The 19052-nt window shown below is 40.0% G+C and overlaps 1 protein-coding gene across 5 annotated transcripts; it reads left to right on the forward strand.

Moving 5' to 3' along the window:
* The first annotated feature begins 121 nt into the window (after positions 1-121).
* LYRM7 (LYR motif containing 7) lies at positions 122-17336 on the forward strand. Of its 5 annotated transcripts, none has more exons than XM_075138271.1 (5): positions 122-258; positions 4374-4446; positions 5112-5182; positions 7690-7771; positions 14561-17327. In XM_075138271.1, the coding sequence occupies exons 1-5, from the start codon at positions 241-243 to the stop codon at positions 14635-14637; spliced, it is 321 nt and encodes a 106-aa protein (XP_074994372.1). In that variant the 5' UTR covers positions 122-240; the 3' UTR covers positions 14638-17327. The 5 variants fall into 5 exon arrangements, with proteins under 5 accessions (XP_074994372.1, XP_074994370.1, XP_074994373.1 ...); XM_075138269.1 differs by lacking the exon at positions 122-258 and adding an exon at positions 263-342 and having other exon boundaries at positions 14561-17329; XM_075138267.1 differs by lacking the exon at positions 122-258 and adding an exon at positions 1863-1923 and having other exon boundaries at positions 14561-17329.
* The last annotated feature ends 1716 nt before the right edge of the window (positions 17337-19052 follow it).

Raw genomic sequence — 19052 nt, forward strand, 5'->3', positions numbered from 1 at the left:
GCGGCGCCGGGGAGCAGGCGGGGAGCGCCCCATGGGAGGCCGCACGCCGCCCCCGGACTGGAAGGGGAGCAAGGCCTGCGCGGAACGACGGCGACGGTGAGGCGTACCCGGCAGGGCAGCATTGGCGGGGGCACCCGGCAGCACCGCGGCGGGGGCGGGAGGGCGCGGACCGTCTCCGATCGTCGCTTCCGGCTCCTCCACTTCCCCGCTCCTCCGGACCGGAAAAGGACGGCGGTCGCCATGGCGAGCCGCGGGCAGGCGAGTGTGGCGCGCATGCGCGGCGGCACGGCCGGGACGCGGCGGGGCGGGGGCGCCCATGGCCGCCGCTGCCCCACGAGAGGGGTGCGTGGCTTCTCTCGGTGAGGCCCCGTCCCGGCCGCATCTCCTGAGGTTCTCCAGGGTGCTCGGGCATCGCCTCGAGTGAATCGGAGCCGGAGCCGGGGCCGGTGGGGAAGGGACGGGGAGGGTTCGCGCAGGGTCGACCCCGAGCGAGGCGGCGGTGGAGGCTGCCGGCGCTCCCCCTCCCGCCGTCGCCGCCTTACGGCGGCCGCAGGGGCGACCCTCCCCTTCCCCGTTTGGCCTGCGCCCTGCGGGAGGTCGGCAGTCACTCATGCCCTGGAGTGCCGCCGCCGGCGGGGGGAAGGCGGGTGGCTGCCGCCGTGCGCCAGCCGCGGCTGGGGATTTTGTCCCTCGTGCCTGGTGCCCAGCTTGGAGTTAGTGGTGGTGCCTGCAGCGCCGAGGGAGCGTGCTGTGTTCCCCTCAAATTTGCGACCTTAGGCTGTAAATAGTACCTAGACAGAAACGACATACTTAGGGAAGTTTTTCCTTGTGTGTTACTGGAGGGTAGGAACTTCTTTCCCAGCGGTTCCTAGCGTTTATAGCATCAACAGGCAGAGGCTTTCAGGGCGAGAAGTAGGGTTTTGCATACAAAGGCTGTTGTGGAAAAAAGGAAAAATTGAGAGATTACAATCAAGTAGAGGTTAAAATACATCAAGAGAGTGAATTGTGGTGGGAAGATGAAAAGCAAAGACAAGAATTATTTAAACCTTTCATCTTTACAGTATAGAGTACTTTTGGAGGGGAGTTGAGCACCTGTTTCAGAAGTGTTCTGAAGCCTAGTATTAGGGCTACTAATACACTGAGGTATTAGGGGAGTTCTGTGTTTCACTAGGTGACTGTAGAGCTTAAAGGAGTCTGTGCATTAATATATCTTGCTTCAGAGTCATCTAATATAACTACTCTGTGGTTGGTGTGGTGCAGAACTTTCCAGGAGGGGTTTGCAGAAATAGGCAAATAGTAGCGGTAGATGCCTGAAAATTGTTGGTCAAAGAGTTCAGAATAACCATAAAACACTCCTTCAGGTTTCACCATTCATGTCTTTGACTCAAAACCATTTGTAATACTAACTTTACTATTTGCAAAGATGGTGAAAATATTATGGAGTAGAAATATTTCAGGATGTCCTGTCCAAATAATTTAGTCAAATCTCTTAAAATACATCTGCAGTACAAGAAACTTATTTGCCTTAAAACTTTTAATTCTGTCAGTTTACTTTCCACAGATTCAGCCATCTAGGAAATGCTGCAGTTAAGGCAACATGGTTCTGTTTAGTTGCTAATTATTAAGGACACAGAAGCTAAAAACAAGTTAGCAGAGTCCATGCTCTCTTTTGTATGTCTCTGCTCAGATTGATTTAACTGATTGTCAAGTCACATACTAATTCTTGTAAAAGTGACAAAAGTTTTTTACTTAAACATTCGTGAGACTCTTATGCAATCGAGAATGCATTAGTTTGTCCTCTTTCCAGAAAGATCTGTAATGCAGTAGCATATATTCAACAGAATGCTGCATCATAAATTACAGGAAAAATTACCATGTGGTTTAATCGACATGGTGAAGCGAGATTTGAACTTGTTCATATTTGTAAGTTGTCCCTTAATAGCAGTAAAGTTGTGGTAGTATTATGTTAAAGAAGCAGTACTGAACTGGAAGGTTGCCTGTTCTTACTGTTTCATGTCTTCCTCCTTTTCCTAAAAACTCTTTTTGTGTGTGTACGCTTCTGGATGAATTATCTCAGGGTGTAGCCAAGCGACCAGCTGAGCGGAGGATGAGAATTTAGCCTGAAAACCTAAAAATGTATTGACATCTGTTGGAAGTAATAGCTTTCAGAGAAGCTTGCCATTTCTCTCTCTGTCACTGGCAGATTAAAAGCAGAGGCAACACTGTTTTCAGGGCCCTGCCAGGATGTTTTATTGGCCTTTTACTTTTAGGGGACAGTCTTGTTTTGCTGGTCATGAGCGGTGTTCCCCAGGGCTCAGTACTGGGGCTGGTCCTGTTCAATATCTTTATCAACGATCTGGATGAGGGGATCGAGTGCTCCCTCAGTAAGGTTGCAGACGACACCAAGCTGGGCGGGAGTGTTGATCTGCTGGGGGTAGGAAGGCTCTGCAGAGGGACCTGGACAGGCTGGATCGATGGGCCGAGGCCAACTGTATGAGGTTCAACAAGGCCAAGTGCTGGGTCCTGCACTTCGGCCACAACAACCCCAGGCAACGCTACAGGCTTGGGGAAGAGTGGCTGGAAAGCTGCCCAGAGGAAAAGGACCTGGGGGTGCTGGTTGACAGCCGGCTGAACATGAGCCAGCAGTGTGCCCAGGTGGCCCAGAAGGCCAATGGCATCCTGGCCTGTATCAGAAATAGTGTGGCCAGCAGGAGCAGGGAGGTGATCGTGCCCTTGTACTCGGCACTGGTGAGGCCACACCTCGAATACTGTGTTCAGTTTTGGGCCCCTCACTACAAGAAGGACATGGAGGTGCTGGAGCGTGTCCAGAGAAGGGCAACGAAGCTGGTGAAGGGTCTGGAGCACAAGTCTGATGAGGAGCGGCTGAGGGAACTGGGACTGTTTAGTGTGGAGAAGAGGAGGCTGAGGGGAGACCTCATCGCGCTCTACAACTACCTGAAAGGAGGTTGTAGCGAGGCGGGTGTTGGTCTCTTCTGCCAAGTAACTAGCGATAGGACGAGAGGAGATGGCTTCAAGTTGTGCCAAAGGAGGTTTAGGCTGGACATTAGGAGAAATTTCTTTCCTGAAAGAGTGGTCAGGCCTTGGAACAGGCTGCCCAAGGAAGTGGTTGAGTCACCATCCCTGGAAGTATTTAAAAGATGTGTAGATGAGGCGCTTAGGGATGTGGTGTAGTGGGTATGGTGTGTTGGGTTGATGATTGGACTCGATGATCTTAGAAGTCTTTTCCAACCGTAATGATTCTATGATTCTATCTCCAGCTCGCAGATACAGAGCATGCTTATAAAGAAGATGGTCCTTTCTCAGTTATAGCCCTGTGTTTCCTTTGCATCCTTCTAAGAGATTTTTGGAATATTGTGAGAAAACAATTTAAGATGACCATGAAGTACGTGGAATTGTGCCTTTTAGAGGTGCCAAAACACACTACGAAGTACTAGAAATAACTTCAAAAGGTATCTCGTTAACAAGATTTTTTTTTTTTGGTGCTTGTCAGAGATTCCTGTCAATCTCTGACAAACACCAAAAAAGTCTGATAAGGACTTGAGGATTTCTGTAATTCTTTACAGTCTCTGTGAATAAACAGCCAAAACCACATGACTGTGAGCTGTGATTCTTAGGGGTTTTGCTTTACGTACATACTGAGGTGTGTCATCTCTACCATCAAAAATCCCTATTTTTTGAGTGTTTGCTTTTACTGAAGTTTTTGTTTGCTGTTCTGGCACTTACATTTAGGGAAGGACTTTGCTTTATGTTGGTTTTGCCACGCCACCCATAGAAGATTATGCCCAGGTATTATACAGAGACATGAAAAATAATTGAGACATGAAACAAGAAGTTTGAGATCCTTTTGAAATTCAGTTTTTCTTTCATTGGCTTGTAAGTGTGAGAATACTTTAGCCATTTATATTTCTATGTATTTTTCGTAATCGGAGAATATCCAGTGATGTACCCTTGATAGTCACTTCAGGTGACTTGTCTTCTAGAGTTATTCTGATTCTGTTGGGTTTATTTGATATTGGTGAAACAATTATGTTTGCATCAGTGTATTTTCAGGATTATATTCCCGTCATGCCAAATGATTATTTAGGACTGTAGTGCTGGTACTCTCTAGCATCTTAGATTAATTTGAAACATCTAGAACTGTCTAGGATTTTTATTTCCTCACATCTGCTTTGGCTGCAAGTTATTTGATCAGGAATTGAGGTAAAGTATCTTAGGTGCTGGTTCCATACCAAATCCTGTACTAAATGGAAAGAACATGAAAGATCAACCAGAACACTCGTAATTGTAACATGTTCATTTTAACTAAGAATCCTGCTAGCAAACAAGCTAATTCTATTATGTTGTATTGGCAGGTTTTGAAGCTTTTTAAATTACTACACAGAACCCGGCAAGAAGTTTTTAAAAATGATACCAGAGCCCTTGAAGGTGAGATACTTCTTTTGTGTGGTGGATGCTTACCTGTCTTTCTGTGGGACTTTCTTCTTCGAATATACAAGAAGAGAATTCTTAACATAATCTTCCTTTAAATTATTCCCTTCCACATTTTACAAGTAATCATTGGGAAAACTTGTGTGTCCATAACAAGACATCCTTTAATTTGAAACAAAAAACTGGTTGCTAGGTTCAAGCACTCAAGCCATATTTTGTAAGGAAAACATCTCTTTTTGGAACCTTGGTGATCTTCCTGGGATTTTTTTTTATCCTTTTTTTTTTCTTTTTTCTTCCTCTCTTCAGTCCAGCCAAAGCATGTTTAACTGTACTAAGCATTTGAGTTGATTCTCTTTATGTACAGGTGCTCCTCAAGGGATGAATACTACTTTTTTAATAAACCAACTTTTAGTAGTGGCTTTTGTGTGTTAGTTCTTTTTAAAGCTCAGAATGATAGATAGGCAATCATATTTTCTTCCTATATGAGTCAATGTAAAATGTGACATCACCTGAATTCTGTGGAAATCTTGTATTAAAATGCTTCAGGCAGAGTGTACCAGGAAGGTGCTATAAAGGACTTGGGATTCTCAGCTTTGAGGCAGTGACAAAGACAAGATAAATTTTTTTGTTCACTCTTTAGTTTTTTTGTTTACTTTATTTAGCTGCCAGACAAAAGATAAATGAAGAATTCAAAAATAACCAGGATGAGACGTCTGAAGAGAAGATAAATCAGGTACTACTTATTTTTGTTGTTTTTTTCCACTTTGCATAAGAATACTTCTATAGGAGCTTTTTACTTAAGGGATCTCTAAACTAATGTAAGTACTTATTGAGACATTGTGAGAGCCAGGTGAGTTCGAAAAGGCTTTCACATGGGTCTGTGTTTATACATATATTGATACCTCCATTGGTATTAGTAGTATGTTACAGAATTTTGCACATACAAAAATACATACGGAGAAAGTGTCTTCTGGTAGTTCAGAATGCTTATTTTGAAGCTTATAATAAAATTATGGAAAAATGTTTTATGTTGCTATTTTCATGTAAATATTTTGTATATTTTGCTCATAATATCTATCTGAGCTGCGGTCACTTGAGTTTACCTGGTCTCTGTTGTATAGACAAGCACAGAAAGATAGAGAGAAATTAAATAATCTGCTCAGTTACTGGCAGACATGAGAAGTTATTTTTATTCCTGATTGCAAATGAGGCAGCATTTTTTGTGGGAGGCAAAAACCAGCCAAATGATCATGACTATTGTAATACAGAGGTATTGATTATACTGTGGGGTTTTTTGCTGCTTCTTTCCTCATGGTGCATTGAAAGGAGTAGAACATTCTGCTAGCTCACCATGTAAGTTACCTTTGCTCAGTTGTTATCTTAACACTTTTTACTGAGGCATTTTTCTAAAATTTACTAAGGCCTGAAATGAAACTTCTGTATTATAGGTATTTTGAGTTATTAACATCTATACAGAGTGAATAATTTAGTCCTTGTCATTCAGCCTTTTAACAGACTGTATTTACCTTGTCTTTGGGCACTAGTTGGAAGAAAGTGCCTCCATCTGTCCTTTGCAGAAGTAAATCTAAACCTTTGCATCATACCAGCCAGTGGACAGTAACATAAATAGTTCGGAGCATTTAGTTAGGACTTTCTAGCTTTTCTGGTTGTTATCAGACCCCTATAGTAATACTTCTGTGTTTGTGTTCCCGGTGTCTGATCTGTTAAATAGTATGTTCTTTTTGTTATAGATGTACAGGAAAAATACTTGCTGTAATTTTTAAATCTATATTTATTAGGAATGGCAACTTACAAAATACACACATGTAACTTTTTAATATGGGTTAATTGATATCTTGATTAAATGTACTAGTGGAAGAAGTTCTAAATTTTCATCACAACTACAGAATCCTAGAACATTATAGAAGCTGACATATTTATTTTTTATATGTATATATATACACACACTGAATAGACTTGGATGCAGAGGAACTGAATCAAATGATATACAGGACTTGTGAGATTTTGGGCACTTGCTTGCATAACCACAGGGGTGTTAGTGTCCTGCTTTGGACAGCAGCTAAGAAAATTAATATTGACCAACCAATGTGCATTATTTTGCCAGAATAGAAATCTGCGATGTCTTCTAATATGACATCAAATACTTGGTTATGTAGTGACCTAAGGAGGTAGGAGTAACTATCTGCAGTATTGGAATGTGAGGTGTGGAGGCTGAATCTACTGCAGCATTTTAGTTCAGATCAGGAGTGCACTTCTGAAGTTACCTTGGTTATCTCCACATCCTGTGATTTGGCTTGTTTTCGTGAAGCAGTCTCAGAGCAAATGGCAGAATTCCTTTAAGATTAATCTGAAATGGAAGACGTGCTTCAGGAGCATGCAGCCTTGCTGCTAAAGGGCATTCAGAAGGGGAACTGGCGGATACCTAGTCCAAACCCTTAAAAGAGAAAGCGGGGGGGAGAAATTCAGTGTAGATGTCAAGTCTTTGAGCTCTAACTCTTGCAAAGATCCACTTCTGTTGGTACACACTACGTCCTAGTGTAAGCATGTCTCCCAAAGTGTCTCACTTGTGCAATTTCATTTATTTCTGACATGAGTATCATGCAAACAAGTATTAGGCTTCTCTTAACTGCTCAGCAAAACTAGCAAGCGTGCTTGTGCTTATCCTCTTAATGAGGGAAGGAATTCTAGGCCTTTTGCCAAATATTAATGCCTCTGCTAATCTTTAGGTAGTGCCTTGTTCCTGTACTGCTTTTCTGTGAAACCTCGGTATTCTTAATTCTTGTCATGTTTTGCCCTTATTTTTGTCTCCTTATTTCAAGAACCGGATTGCCCTTTCACAAGAGGTAGCCAAATGTTACTGAGACATTCACCAATGTCTTTGATCATTGAAAACTAGTTACTTGTTTTGGTAGTTGCATTCTACCTTACTCATTTGCAGTTTTAATCGGGTATAGAGATTTTATACTGCTGTATGTTACTGAGCAGAAGTTTCCTTCCTCTCGTGCTGTATGTCAAGGTAGCTTGTATATAAACCTGTAAGTTATTCCAGGATCCCCAAAGTAGAAGCTATGTATAGATACTGCATAACTAACCGCATAATAGAACTGACTGGCTTTATTATTTGAATAGCCGTCTAGTATGGAAAATACCTTCAGGAATAATTACATATAATTGAAATTACTCTGTTGTGTTGTTTGTGTTTTTTTTTCCTTTTACTAGCTTCTGAAAATAGCTTCAGATGTTGAAGTGATTCTCAGAACTTCTGTTATTCAGGCAGTTCACACAGATTCCGACAAAATATGTGAGTAAAGCTGCATGCTAAAAAGATGTTTAAAAATGTTGTAGTTCAATAAATAAATATAAAACTTGGAAACTAAGTAAAGAGATATAGAGGGCAAAAGTCTGTGTATCTGTAATTTCTCTGCCCGAGCCCTTAATTTAAGCCTGTTGACTAATGTCAGAACTTAGGACAGGTGGAAGTTTCAAGGTAGAAAGTTTCTACACAAATATTTTGGAATGTGGAGGCTGGTAGAAAAGAGGCAGTGACTGCATTTAATGCCCTCATTGAGAGAAAGAAGTTATAACTTAGTACCGTAACTATTAGGAGTGACAGCAATTAGGTAGCAAGTTGGCATGCATGTACTGGCTAGTCAGTCAGTGTATATCTAAATGAGTAGCCACAGTATCTGTAGGTGCTTGCTCTACCAAATATTTAGAAGCTGCCTGGAGAGAACTAGCAAATACAGTATGTATGCTGTCCATAGAATAGCTTTTTCTTTGAGGATTGAGTGTTCTTTTCCAAAACCTTGTTTTAACAATTTAAGTTTCAGATTATGCCTTGGAAGATTTGTGACACGGTGCCTTGATGCAAAGCCTTTCAAATTCTGAAATTTTGGTTCCTGGTTTAGAAGTTCTATCATCTTACAGTCAAACACAAGAGAAGTAGTAGGTTCAGCATACAACTGCGTGGTAGAAGATAGGAGAAATCTTCAGCTGTGTACATTGTTTCCTTTCACTTCTGTTTAGTGGTGTCTGTAAAGCTTTGTAACTATTTTCAGTTCTAGATTTGATAAAGCATTTAACTTTAGAACAGCCATTATAATCGAGGCCAAAGATATGTCTAGACCAGTCTTGAGTCTTCCACAGTGATCCTAGGCAGATTATAGAAGAAGACCAGGAAAAGAGCAAGTGAACTTTCACATCTTCCAGCTGTTTACACCTGGCAGCACTTCCTGAGCCAGGGATAGTTTCTGTTTTAGTTGTCCTCAGTGGGTTTCTCTCTCATGAACTTGTTCCTGTCAACCTATACAAATTTCTTGCATCCAAGAACCTTTGACAAAGAATTTACTCTGTTTTTTATGAAGAATCATTTGCTGTAGTTTTGAATCTGGTCCTACTCTTCAATTAGTATCCATTTTCACCAAGCTGTTCATGAGTTTTTAAGCCCCTTATTGCCTCCCTTTTATTTCCCACCCCCCCTTATGGAACAGCTTCTCTGTGAAACAATAGGTGAATGCCTGTGATCATTCTGTTGCTATTCTCTGCAATCTTTTCAGTTCTGCTATATCTCTTTTAAGATGATTAAGAGCTCGCACTTTCAATCAGAGCTGAGCACAGTCATCAAGCTATGTCAAAGCAGGCATTTATTCACACAACGATGGCACAATGATGTTTTCTTTTTCATTCTCAATTGGTTTCCTAGTCATTCCTAATTCTAAATTTCAATTTTGGCTGCTGTGGATACATACCTTTATTTATTTTTACAAAATCATCTTGTATTCATTAAACTCATCTGAATGGTCATAGTCAGTTTTGAACTGATCACTTTCTTTGTGAAGTTAGTATTTTTATTGACCTGTGTTCATTGCATGTCTTTACCTGTGATTTTGTCTGTCATTTTACTGGTTATTCAGTCAAGTCTTAAGCTCATCCTGCAATTCTTCACAGTAAGCCATTTTCTTAAAGAACTTATTCAGGATGGTATCATTAAAAACTGTTCTTTTCCAGGTTACTTACAAATACATTGAACAGCACAGATGCCATCAAAAATACCTATACAACTCCACTTTTGACATCCCTCCATTGGGAGACCTGTTCATTTATTGTTCACTTCCTACAGTTTAACCAGTGACTTATCCATGCAAGAGCTTCATCATAAGGCTGTTGTTTTCTTAAAAGCATTCGCTGAGGGACTTTTGGGAATCCAAGCATGTTATGGCAGCCCCCCAAAAGCTGTTCAGAAAACTCCAGCAGCAACTGTAAGGCAGAACTTCCCTTGCAAAAGCCACAAGAATTCATGTTCAAATACTAATTTATATTCTGATACTGTGTGAGTGTGTAGGAATGGGGTTAGGACAGCCAGAGCCCACCTGGAGTTGATCTTGGCAAGGAATGTGAAGGATCGCAAGAACGGCTTCTACAAGTGTATCAGCAGCAGAAGGAAGAGGAGGGAAAATGTGGGCCCACAGCTGAATAGGGCAGGGGGCCTGGTAACAAAGGACACAGAAGAGACTAAAGTGCTTGGTATCTTCTTCCTTCACCTCAGTCTTTACTGCTAAGGTTTGCCTTAAGGGATCGTGGGCCTCAGACCATTGGGAATGCCTGGAGTGAGGATGACTTACTTTTGGTAGAGGAGGAAAAGGCTGGGGAACATTTGAACAGATGGAGCATACACAAATCCATGGGACCTGATGTGATGCACCCATGGGTGGTGAGGGAGCTGGCTGATGTCATTGTGAGGCCACTCTCAATCAGCTCTGAAAGGGCGTTGTGATCAGAGGAGTTGCCTGAGATCGGGAAGAAAGCAAATGTCACTCTTCTTTTTAAGAAGGGCAAGAGGGAGGATCTGGGAAACTGGTCAGCCTCACCTTGATCCCTGGGAAGGTGGTTGAGCCAATCCTGGAAGCTGTTTCCAAATGTTTTAAGAACAGAACGGGGACTGGGAGTAGTCAGCAAGGATTTACTAGGGGGAGATCTTCTTTGACCAATCTGATACCCTTTTATAGTGAAATTACTTGACTCAGCAGACAAGGGGAGAGTAGTGGTGATTGTCCATTTCGACTATAGCAGCTCTTTAATGCTGTCCCCTTTAAAATCTCCATAAATAAAAAGTGATAGAATTGCCCCCACCTAATTTGACAGACTTCTTAGAGAAATGGTGGCGATGAGGTTTGTGTGGAAGAAGGAAGTCTTCCAGAGTCTTATGCTGGCTAGGAAAACTTTGTTCTGCAGCAAAAAATCTGGAGTGCATCCGTACAAAGGGTGCATTTGACCTGCTTATGAATGCAAAGGACGTCATTATGCAGTCTCTTGCCCTTTCTTTTTTTTTTTTTTATCCCTGTATCTGTCCTGGATAGGTCTAAGCTTTGCTTCTCACTCTGTAGTTGATCTTACTGCAGTAAGAACAAAATAATAATCTTGAAACAGCCGTCAGAGTTTGAGAGATGTCTGTTTTGTGTGTGTTTGGAATATATATTGAAGTGAGAAATATTTAGCCTTGATAATGTAGTGAATCACCAATTAAAAGATCAGGAATGCTTAGAAAGGAAATCCAGAGCATCACGGTAGAAGTTCACAGAATAAGAATGAACAGTACCAAAAAAATGTATAGAATGGATAGATATTCTTATTTGTCCTGGCATAATTAAAACGTAAAGAGCATTCAGTGAAGCAGGAATTTACATTCAAAGCTAATACAAAAAATGCATTTTTATTTTACACAATAAATAATTCTTAAAGGTCATGGCAATGAAAAACCCTTGTGGCCAGGAGCAAGGTATTGCTCAAAATACAAAAAACCCAGATGATCAAACTTGATGCTTAGCTTGATACTGTAACAAAAGAGTAAAAGCAAATCTCCTTACAGAAGGAATATGCAGACATCTATACCACAGTAAATTGATCAGTAACAGAACATTATTCCTAAGCACCATTCTTTGAGCAGGCTTCTAGGATGTTTGCATCTTTCCTAAGAATCCAGCTTTGATTAGTCAGAGAGGACTCTGAACTGGGCAATTCTGATATAGCTCTTATTATATTATTGATGTCACTGGTAGCACAGAGTATGCCATTAGAAAATTTCTGAAATGGAAATTCAGAATTTTTACGGAGTTGAGATAATTGTCACCGTATTTTGATAGTAGTTTATGCTGAATAGCATGGCCAGTGCACTGTGTGAAATTGTACCTAAAAATGGATGTGGTTTCCACTGCTGCTCCATTTTGTTGAATATCTCACCCTACTGTTTCCATCCTTTCTTGTTGGTAAAGAAGAATTGCCTGAGATTAAAAAGAGGAAGAAAGTTGGAAGCGAGACTTCAATTCCAGTTGAATCTATGGCTAGGTGTTGTCGTGGTTTAACCCCAGCTGGCAACTAAGCTCCACACAGCCGCTTGCTCACTCCCCCTCAGTGTGATAGGGTAAAGAATCGGAAGGGTAAAAGTAAGAAAACTCGTGGGTTGAGATAAAAAGAGTTTAGTAGGTAAAGCAAAAGCCGCACACGCAAGCAAAGCAAAGTAAGGAATTCATTCAGTACTCCCATCGGCAGGCAGGTGTTTAGAGCCATCTCCAGGAAAGCAGGGCTCCATCACATGCGACGGTTACTTGGGAAGACAAACGCCATAACTCCAAATGTCCCCCCTTTCCTTCTTCCCCCAGCTTTTATTCCTGAGCACGATGCCAAATGGTATGGAATACCACTTGGTCAGCTGGAGTCAACTGTCCCAGCTGTGTCTCCTCCCAACTTCTTGTGCATGTGTATGAAAATACCAGGTGGATCTTCTCACTTCCCTGTGCTTTTCGGCAGCCAGGAGCCAGTTTCTGATGTGAAGTTTGTTGTAGGAAATGCCTGTGTAGGTATATGAGTTTGCTTAGGTAGCACATTGAACAGGTATTCAATTCCAGTACAGCTTTGATTAAGGAAGTTTTAGCAGAACAAAATCAACCTTTTTGATCCTTAATCTTTATGCTCTATGGTACCTTTTACAGTGCCAGTAGAATGACAGGTAGCTCCCTTGTTGCTTTTATGGTATCATTTTGTATTAAATGAGAGGCTTGGGGCAGATTTATTAACAAAAAATAAAATGGAAGCGTATCCTTAAGGTGGCTGTTTGAGTTGCTGTTTGTTGGCAAATAAAAATAAGCAACCTCAGTTGAAAAGTTTACTTTTCAAGAAGCTTCATCCTAGCTTCTAAATGTTTGTTTTGGAAACTTTGTAGGTGAAGGTTTACTTTGCTGTAATGGAGAGGATATAGGCCTATTTGGAAAAAAAGAAAATGTTGTAAAATACTTACATTTGGACTGTATTTAAATTAGTATTTCCTCCCCTACCCCCACCCAAAAAAAGATTTAAGTGATCAGTTGCTATGTTGTATGAAAGAAGAGCAGGGCAAAAAGAAACTAGGTAGAATGTTTCAGAAACCTAGTGCTACAGCTGGTTTCCTGAAGTGAGTTACTGTCAGAATCTTTTGACTCTTAACTTTTTGTATTACAGCTGACAATACACAGTTTAGCTACACCTGCTGTTTTTCTTCTTTTTTTTTGTTTTCAACCCTGCATCTCTGAAATAACTATTTAATAACTGAAAAGAAAAAGACAAAGACTTGTCTTAGGCAGTGAAAACATACTGGTAAGGGGAACATTTTCGCTAATCAAATGAAATTATTCCGTGCTGTCATAGAAGCAGTGCAGGGGGCAATGTTATTCTTTAACAAGAATTTGAGACACAGTGCTGTATAGTCATGCTGGTATTAACTGGTAGATCTTTAAAAAAAGAAAAAGAAAGAAGTTAGGCTGAGATTTTCTTCCTAAAGAGAAAACTATTTTAGTTAGGAGCTTGTCAGTCAGGTGATTTTTCTGATTTTTTTTTTCATGTTTCAGTCTGAGTTACTTTACTTAGCAGTATACAAATGTCTCCATTCTATTCATTTCTCTTTAATTTCTGATTAAGCTGATACAAGTAGAGCTTACATTTTAGTAATATACCAGACATGCTGTATGTTCCGATGATTTTGTTTTGGTGTGTTGACAGTGTATGTTCAAAATCTAGCTTTGAAAATGAAGGTTAAAAATTCTTCTTTCAATCTTTATTTGGACTTTTGATTTTCAATACTTTTTATCCAATTCTGTTTTTCTTTGGTACTTCCGTTGCATCTACCTATTCTATGTGTGTAGGTCAACATGTTTTGACATAAATTTATTCCCAAGTATTTTATCTAAGAGAAATGCAATTGAAATTTTACTTAGAGCTCTTAGAAACTTGTTAAATGCATCAGTATCAGTACACAGATGCAAAAGGAACATACCTTCAAGGAAATCAGTTTTCTTTCTTATGGGATATCAGTGCATTTTGGCCAGAATGTTGCTTATTACACATGTATGCACACAAACACAGACAATTCTACAGGTTTACTGTATCTTTCGCAACTGTCTGACCTAGTCAAAGTGTTTGTGCTTTAGTTTTTGCTGCTGGAGCAAATCTGACATGACACAGCTCCTTCCATTCATGAAGAAAGCAGAAGCTGATTTCTGAAGAGCTAGACGGCAAGAACTTAGAGTCAGGAAGAGGTTAAAATGGTGTATAATTAGACAAACCCTGACACACTGCACTTCTGTGACGATATAGTGGCCATAATTTTCATTTGATGCTTTCTTCTCCTATTGGCCTTTAAAACAGGTGTGACAAGATGAATATTATAGATTAGATTCCAGGTCGTTGGGGGAACAGGCTAAGTCAAACTTAGTATTAATTTTTGGAACTGTTGAAGTAAACGTCTGACTCAGGCATGGTAAAATTGCCATTCTCTCTCTTGCTAAAAGTTACTGCAACACTTTACCATTTTTTATGGATTCTTAATGCTATTAAAATATTTTCAGTGCTTTTAAAAGGAAAAAGAGAAAGGCGATATTCTGACCAACAGAAGGTAAAAATCTTGTCTTGGGTAGATACCACGATGCTGCTTGTACGCTTACCAGAAGTTCAGATTGTCATTTTAGTATCCTGATTTTTTGTTTGCAAATGTAAAAACAACTGTAGAATTTTAAATAGTATTTTCTATAAGATTATATTCTTATAGTTTTTTTTCCTATTACAGTGCTCATACCCAGGAAAGATCTGCTACAAGACAACACTCCTTACTTTGACAAACCAACAAAAAAGCATGAATCCTGAGAAAAATATGCCCGTCTCCTCAGAAGGTTAATATCCTGTAATGAGATCTCTGAAAACCAATAATAGATACCTGTTTTAAAGCTAAATTTTAAAAACATTTAAATATTGTTACCAGGAAAACAGAGACTGAAACCAAGTCACTGATTTCATTGTGTGCTGTGGTATCATCATGCACTACTTCCGTGGAAGATACTGATACTTCCACGGAAACTCAAGACACACAGTTCTCTTAAAAATACACTGCTGAATTTTGTTACTTCAGCCAGGAATGTTTTTAATTATGACAGTTGTCAGACAGACATTGTTAAATACAAATTAAATGCAGTTCTTAATCCTGATAATATTTATTTATAAATTTATTGACAATCATAGGCTGCTTTGAAGTAGTGAAAAACCATCTTGTGGCACTTATCATTAAATTTATGCTTTGCACCAAAAACATGATTTCTGAAGTTGTCATTAATTGTACGCCAATATACTGTGATGTTTGAGAGAGTTCTTAAGGTTTATCTGAACAAATTATTCAGGTTTTACAGATGGGAGAGTGTGTGTAGTGTTTTTCTTCTCCCCCACACCTTTGAACGAGCGGGAATGGCAGGGTTTGAGTTCTTAAATGGCAGCGGAACAAGAGAACCCAGCCACAACCTAACCTAACGATGTTGTTTTAGATCACATGGTTTATGAATTTAAGGTTTTCATTTTATCTTGTGATTATGGAGTGACTTACTGAGGCATTTTCCAAAGAAAAGAGGCTTGTTGCTTAGTCGCAAGTGATCTGACTTGCCTAATGTGAATTTATGGTTAGTTTATTTACTAAGCCCTTATCACTTCCATTTTTTTAAAGGAGACTTACTTGCTTCTTGTGGAATTCATCACAATGATCTGTTCACTTCCATTTTAATTGGAACCAGATACAACTACAGTGATACATAGAATCTTCTCTGTGTGAAATCGGTAACAGGCACCATACTAGGATATAAATACCTCGCACAGGAGTGAGGTAGCCCAGTAATACCTCTCAGCTCTATTTCAGGTCCCAGGCATCCTGTTTATTTTTAATAAACCTCCAAGATGTCAATATTGCATATCCGCGTGGGTTCTAACATGGCTTTGCTGACTGAGTAAAACGGAAGACTAGTGCCTGCATCCAGTCTCTCTTCCTCACACAGCACGTCAGTGCGATAAGTACTCCTTTCTTTAAAACTATTGCCTCTGGCTGCCATGGGCAAATGATGGGAGATAGAATGAAATGAGTGCAGTTCTTGCTCTTGGTTGCGGTTTAGTGGCTTCACTACAAAACAAATGTCTCGGTCTGTAGGGGATATGCTGTTCTAGGCCGCTTGTGTTGTTTACTTCCCTAAGGATAAGGCATAGTCTATGTCTGGTTTCCTATCCCTCTGCAGCCTGCCTATATTGACTGTTTTTTCCATAAGAAGCATAAGAGAGAGGTACGCAAGGGAGAGAGGTAGTTGCAGCTGTAAAGAGAAAACAAAACAGAACATTACTTCAACCCAAGTTACTAATTTTTAAGCAGAAATAATTAAACAGGGCAAGAATGATGTTTTACAACCATTAAGATACACATCCCGTGGCACACTGGAAATGGGGAGTATTCATCTCTCGTAGGCCCATTGCTTTAGGCTACAAGAGTAGCGTATTAGAGATTTTATCCTTCAGACTGATTTCACAGAACTGAGGCCTGGTAGGTCTTCACTCTTTTGGTAGTGATGTAAAATAGTATTGCCTGTTAGCATGCAAAATACGTACTAAAAGACTTAGTGATGTCAACAGTAGATGGCGGTGTTTTGTATGATGTTTGAGGAAACCGCAAGTGGAGAAAGTATTTTCATGTGACTATTGCTTCGGTATTGTTCTGCTGTCATGTGCTTTAAGTTTTTATTTTTAACAAGATTAACACATTAATAGAAAGATAGTGCAGAAATGTCAACTTACAGGATCAGGCTTGGGATTCGACAGGCATTTGTGTGCTTCATCTTATCTACATCTTGAATACTTGTAATAAAAATACAGAATGAGCCACCTGAATAATATCTACAACTGCTGAAAATAAAGGACGTGATAAAAAAAAGTTGGTAGAATTTAATGGCTTTCAGAACCTTCCTTACACTTCTGTGCAGTATGTTATTGCACAGATCATAAACGTTCCATGTTCTTGCTGTCCTTGTGCATTCTTGGGCAGCAGAGACAATTTTACAGTGCTGAGATGAGGGAAGTCAAGTTGACAGGCAAAAGATTACTAATGTGAGAGACTGACAGGCCTATTTGTTGCTCTTGTTTCAATGTAATCTTAAATAGGAATCCAGGGGGTATCCAGATGAGGATAAATAGGAATCCACATAAGGAATTGAGCCCAAAAGTATCTCAGAGTTGGTCACTGACTGGGCCCAGCAGATGTTTTCTTTCTGCAGATTTAACTTTTCAACCTTGAAAGACTCTCACAAACCTGCTTAATGAGCAGCTGGTAATTAAAGGCTTCTCTGTGCTAGTTGGTGGTAGTGGCTGTTCTTCCCCTTATTCCGTGTTTACCTCTTGGTTCATGTTCCAGTACCCAGTCATCTCCCCAGCTTCCGTTTCCACTTTCATCTCTGGGTGTGAATCTGTTCTTGATACTGCTGGCTTTGTGCTCATATATATCTATATTTTCCTTAATTAATATCAATATAAATAATATTTAAAAGACAGGAAGTATTGTTGCATTCCCTCTGCAGAGTTTGAAGTGTTCACTGAAACTGTTTAAAACATTACAGGGGCTTTCACGTAATGACTTGGGAGGGGAAAAGGTTGATTCTTTACAACAGAAACTGTAATTTAATAGGCTCACAATAACACAATTCAATCACATTAAACTTTTTTAGGCTTTCTGGAATTGCAGAATTTTAGAGCAGATGTATGTGCCTTTCTTCCAGAGTATGCATCATCAGTCTTAAAAGATAAGCCTTAAAGGTAATAGTTCTTTAAACTGTACTTTATGTATGTCTTATATCAAAAAAATCTGTAGAGATCTTTTGCAGGCAGGCAGGAAATTCTGTTGAAAAGAGCTCACTGCTTGTTCAGGTCTGCTACAGTTCAGCAGCTATAGCCGAGAGGTCAGTATGGTCTAACCACTGGGTGTTGCTGTCCAGAGGTGCCTTCGTGACCTGTATGGATGCACTAGCAGTGCTGCTTAGCAGGACCTGGTATTTTAAAGGCGAGTTTCAGGTCTACTTGAGGTAGTCACATGCTTATACAGAGTTTGGCAGAAGAGATGTCACCTCAATGATTACACGTAAGAAAATTCTGAGCACTTCAGCTTTTGACATCATCTACCAGAGATGTGTCTGTTAAAGTCTTCTGCCCTGGTGTTCTTCCTGAAGTGTTGACTTTGTGTACACTGTAGCTTTAATGAAAGCATTAAATGCAGCCAGGGAATATTTCCTGTTTAAATATTAAGTTTTCCTTTTGTTCTAACCACCCTTCCCTCTCCTTTATTTAACAGTTTCAAAATACAAGGTTTCTTCAGGTTTTTTCCTGCAAGCAGTAGCTCAGGATAGGGATCAAGCATGGTATTAGTACATTTGCTATAGCCTGATGTTCATAAAACACAGGTGATAGATTTAATCTACGAATTGATTTTGTTTGCGTGGGTAGGATTTGTGTTCAAGTCTTTATGGTCTTCAAGTGAAAAATTCAGCAGGGCCAAATTAATCCCCTCCTCTGTTCCTGTGCACTTTGGTAAAGGAAGCATTTAGTTGCCATTTTTACAGGGAGTGCTGTTGAACACTACAAAGTGATTCCACACAGAGTTGATCTGGAAGTAGCATTAAAAGTTTAATCTGGAAAAGTGGCTTGTACCTTCCCCAAGGTGCCGAATTCTTAGGCAGTTTTTCAGGTAATATGAGATCAACAAACCTGTGGCAACTTCCGTGACGACTAAATCTAGCATTAGCATTTATTCTTTTTCTTAGAGGTCATGCCAGCTGAAGGAGCTGAACTAGACTGAATACTGCATGGCATCATCAGTCCTGTTTGTATCATACTGGACCTGTAAATAAAGAATTTAGCTTCAAGTACTGGCAGTTCTTTACACTTCCTTTACAAAAGGGAAAAAAAATATTGACAATTGAAAACTAAAAATAAAGGCTGACCAACTTACAGGAAGAGCTGAGTCCTAGTACTTCCCTGCCTTAGGTAACTCTTTCCAAACTAATTGCAACAATGTAATCCTAAACTCTGGAGTTCGGTGGGCTGTCAAAGCTTTGATCTTTAGCTTTATGGGAAATAAATTACTAAACACAAAGCACAAATTTCAACATGAATTCAGTAGTAAGGCTGCTATTTTACAGGTACAAAGGTTTGATGTTTTGATAACTCTAGTAGAAATCCAGTCATCTTTGAGGGTGAAGTATATGTTGCTT

The sequence above is a fragment of the Calonectris borealis genome, chromosome Z, assembly GCF_964195595.1.
Source record: "Calonectris borealis chromosome Z, bCalBor7.hap1.2, whole genome shotgun sequence".
NCBI lineage: Eukaryota > Metazoa > Chordata > Aves > Procellariiformes > Procellariidae > Calonectris > Calonectris borealis.